Here is a 773-nt window from a genome sequence, read left to right as displayed (position 1 = left end):
CTTGTTAAAAGCGCCACCCCAATTAGTGCCAGACTCGACTTGAGTCGCTCACAGAGGAGAGAGTCCCCCCCCCCCTCCACTCCGCTCCTGCGCAGCCCGCCACGCGCGCCACACCCCAGGCCGCACTAGGCTAGGCCAGGACCACGGCCACGATCCCGACCAGGATCAGAACTCTGACCAAGACCCCGATCACGACCCTGACCAGGACCCCGACCAGGACCCCGACCAGGACCCCGGCCAGGACCCCGACCAGGACCCCGACCAGGCCCCCGCCCAGGCCCCCGCCCAGGACCCTGCCCAGGACCCCGGGGGAGATACGCTGCGCTCACCAGGTCCGTGTGCGACTTGTTGGTGAAGTCGAACTCGGGGGTGATGTCCTTGAACTGCGCCAGGATCTCGTTGTGGCGGGCCATGTCCGTGGCCAGGATGCAGCGGATGATGCCCTCGCGCACGGTCCGGTACACGTCGGGCGCGAGCGCGGCCAGGATGTTGCACTCCTGCAGCTCCAGGACGCGGAAGGCGACGGAGCAGTGGTGGTTCTCCAGGGGGGAGATGTCGTTGTAGCGGAGCGCCAGCTCGGTCCGGGCGTTTATCTGCGACGAGAGAAGGCGATAAATGTAAATGCAAAGACTGCCGGCTGAAAAGACCGAAAAAAATAATAGTTAGGCGACAGTTGAGTTGGAAATCGCTCATTCCGGAACAGGATAGCAACAACATGGCAAGTACAGCCGTGCCACGTAGAGCCAGGTGGGGCGAGGGGAGGTAGAGGGGGG

At 64.0% G+C, this 773-nt stretch overlaps 1 protein-coding gene across 1 annotated transcript in view; it reads right to left on the bottom strand.

Moving 5' to 3' along the window:
* LOC113206289 (high affinity cGMP-specific 3',5'-cyclic phosphodiesterase 9A) overlaps nucleotides 1-773 on the bottom strand; it is a 176,708-nt gene that overhangs the window by 33,061 nt on the left and 142,874 nt on the right. The window contains exon 11 of the mRNA XM_052268509.1: nucleotides 319-593. Coding sequence (XP_052124469.1) covers nucleotides 319-593 — 275 coding nt within the window. The remainder of the gene's footprint in view (nucleotides 1-318; nucleotides 594-773) is intronic.

The sequence above is a fragment of the Frankliniella occidentalis genome, unplaced genomic scaffold (assembly GCF_000697945.3).
Source record: "Frankliniella occidentalis isolate FOCC.00 unplaced genomic scaffold, Focc_3.1 Scaffold71, whole genome shotgun sequence".
NCBI lineage: Eukaryota > Metazoa > Arthropoda > Insecta > Thysanoptera > Thripidae > Frankliniella > Frankliniella occidentalis.
Note: the sequence above shows the minus strand (reverse complement) of the source record. Positions and strands in the feature narration are given on the sequence as shown.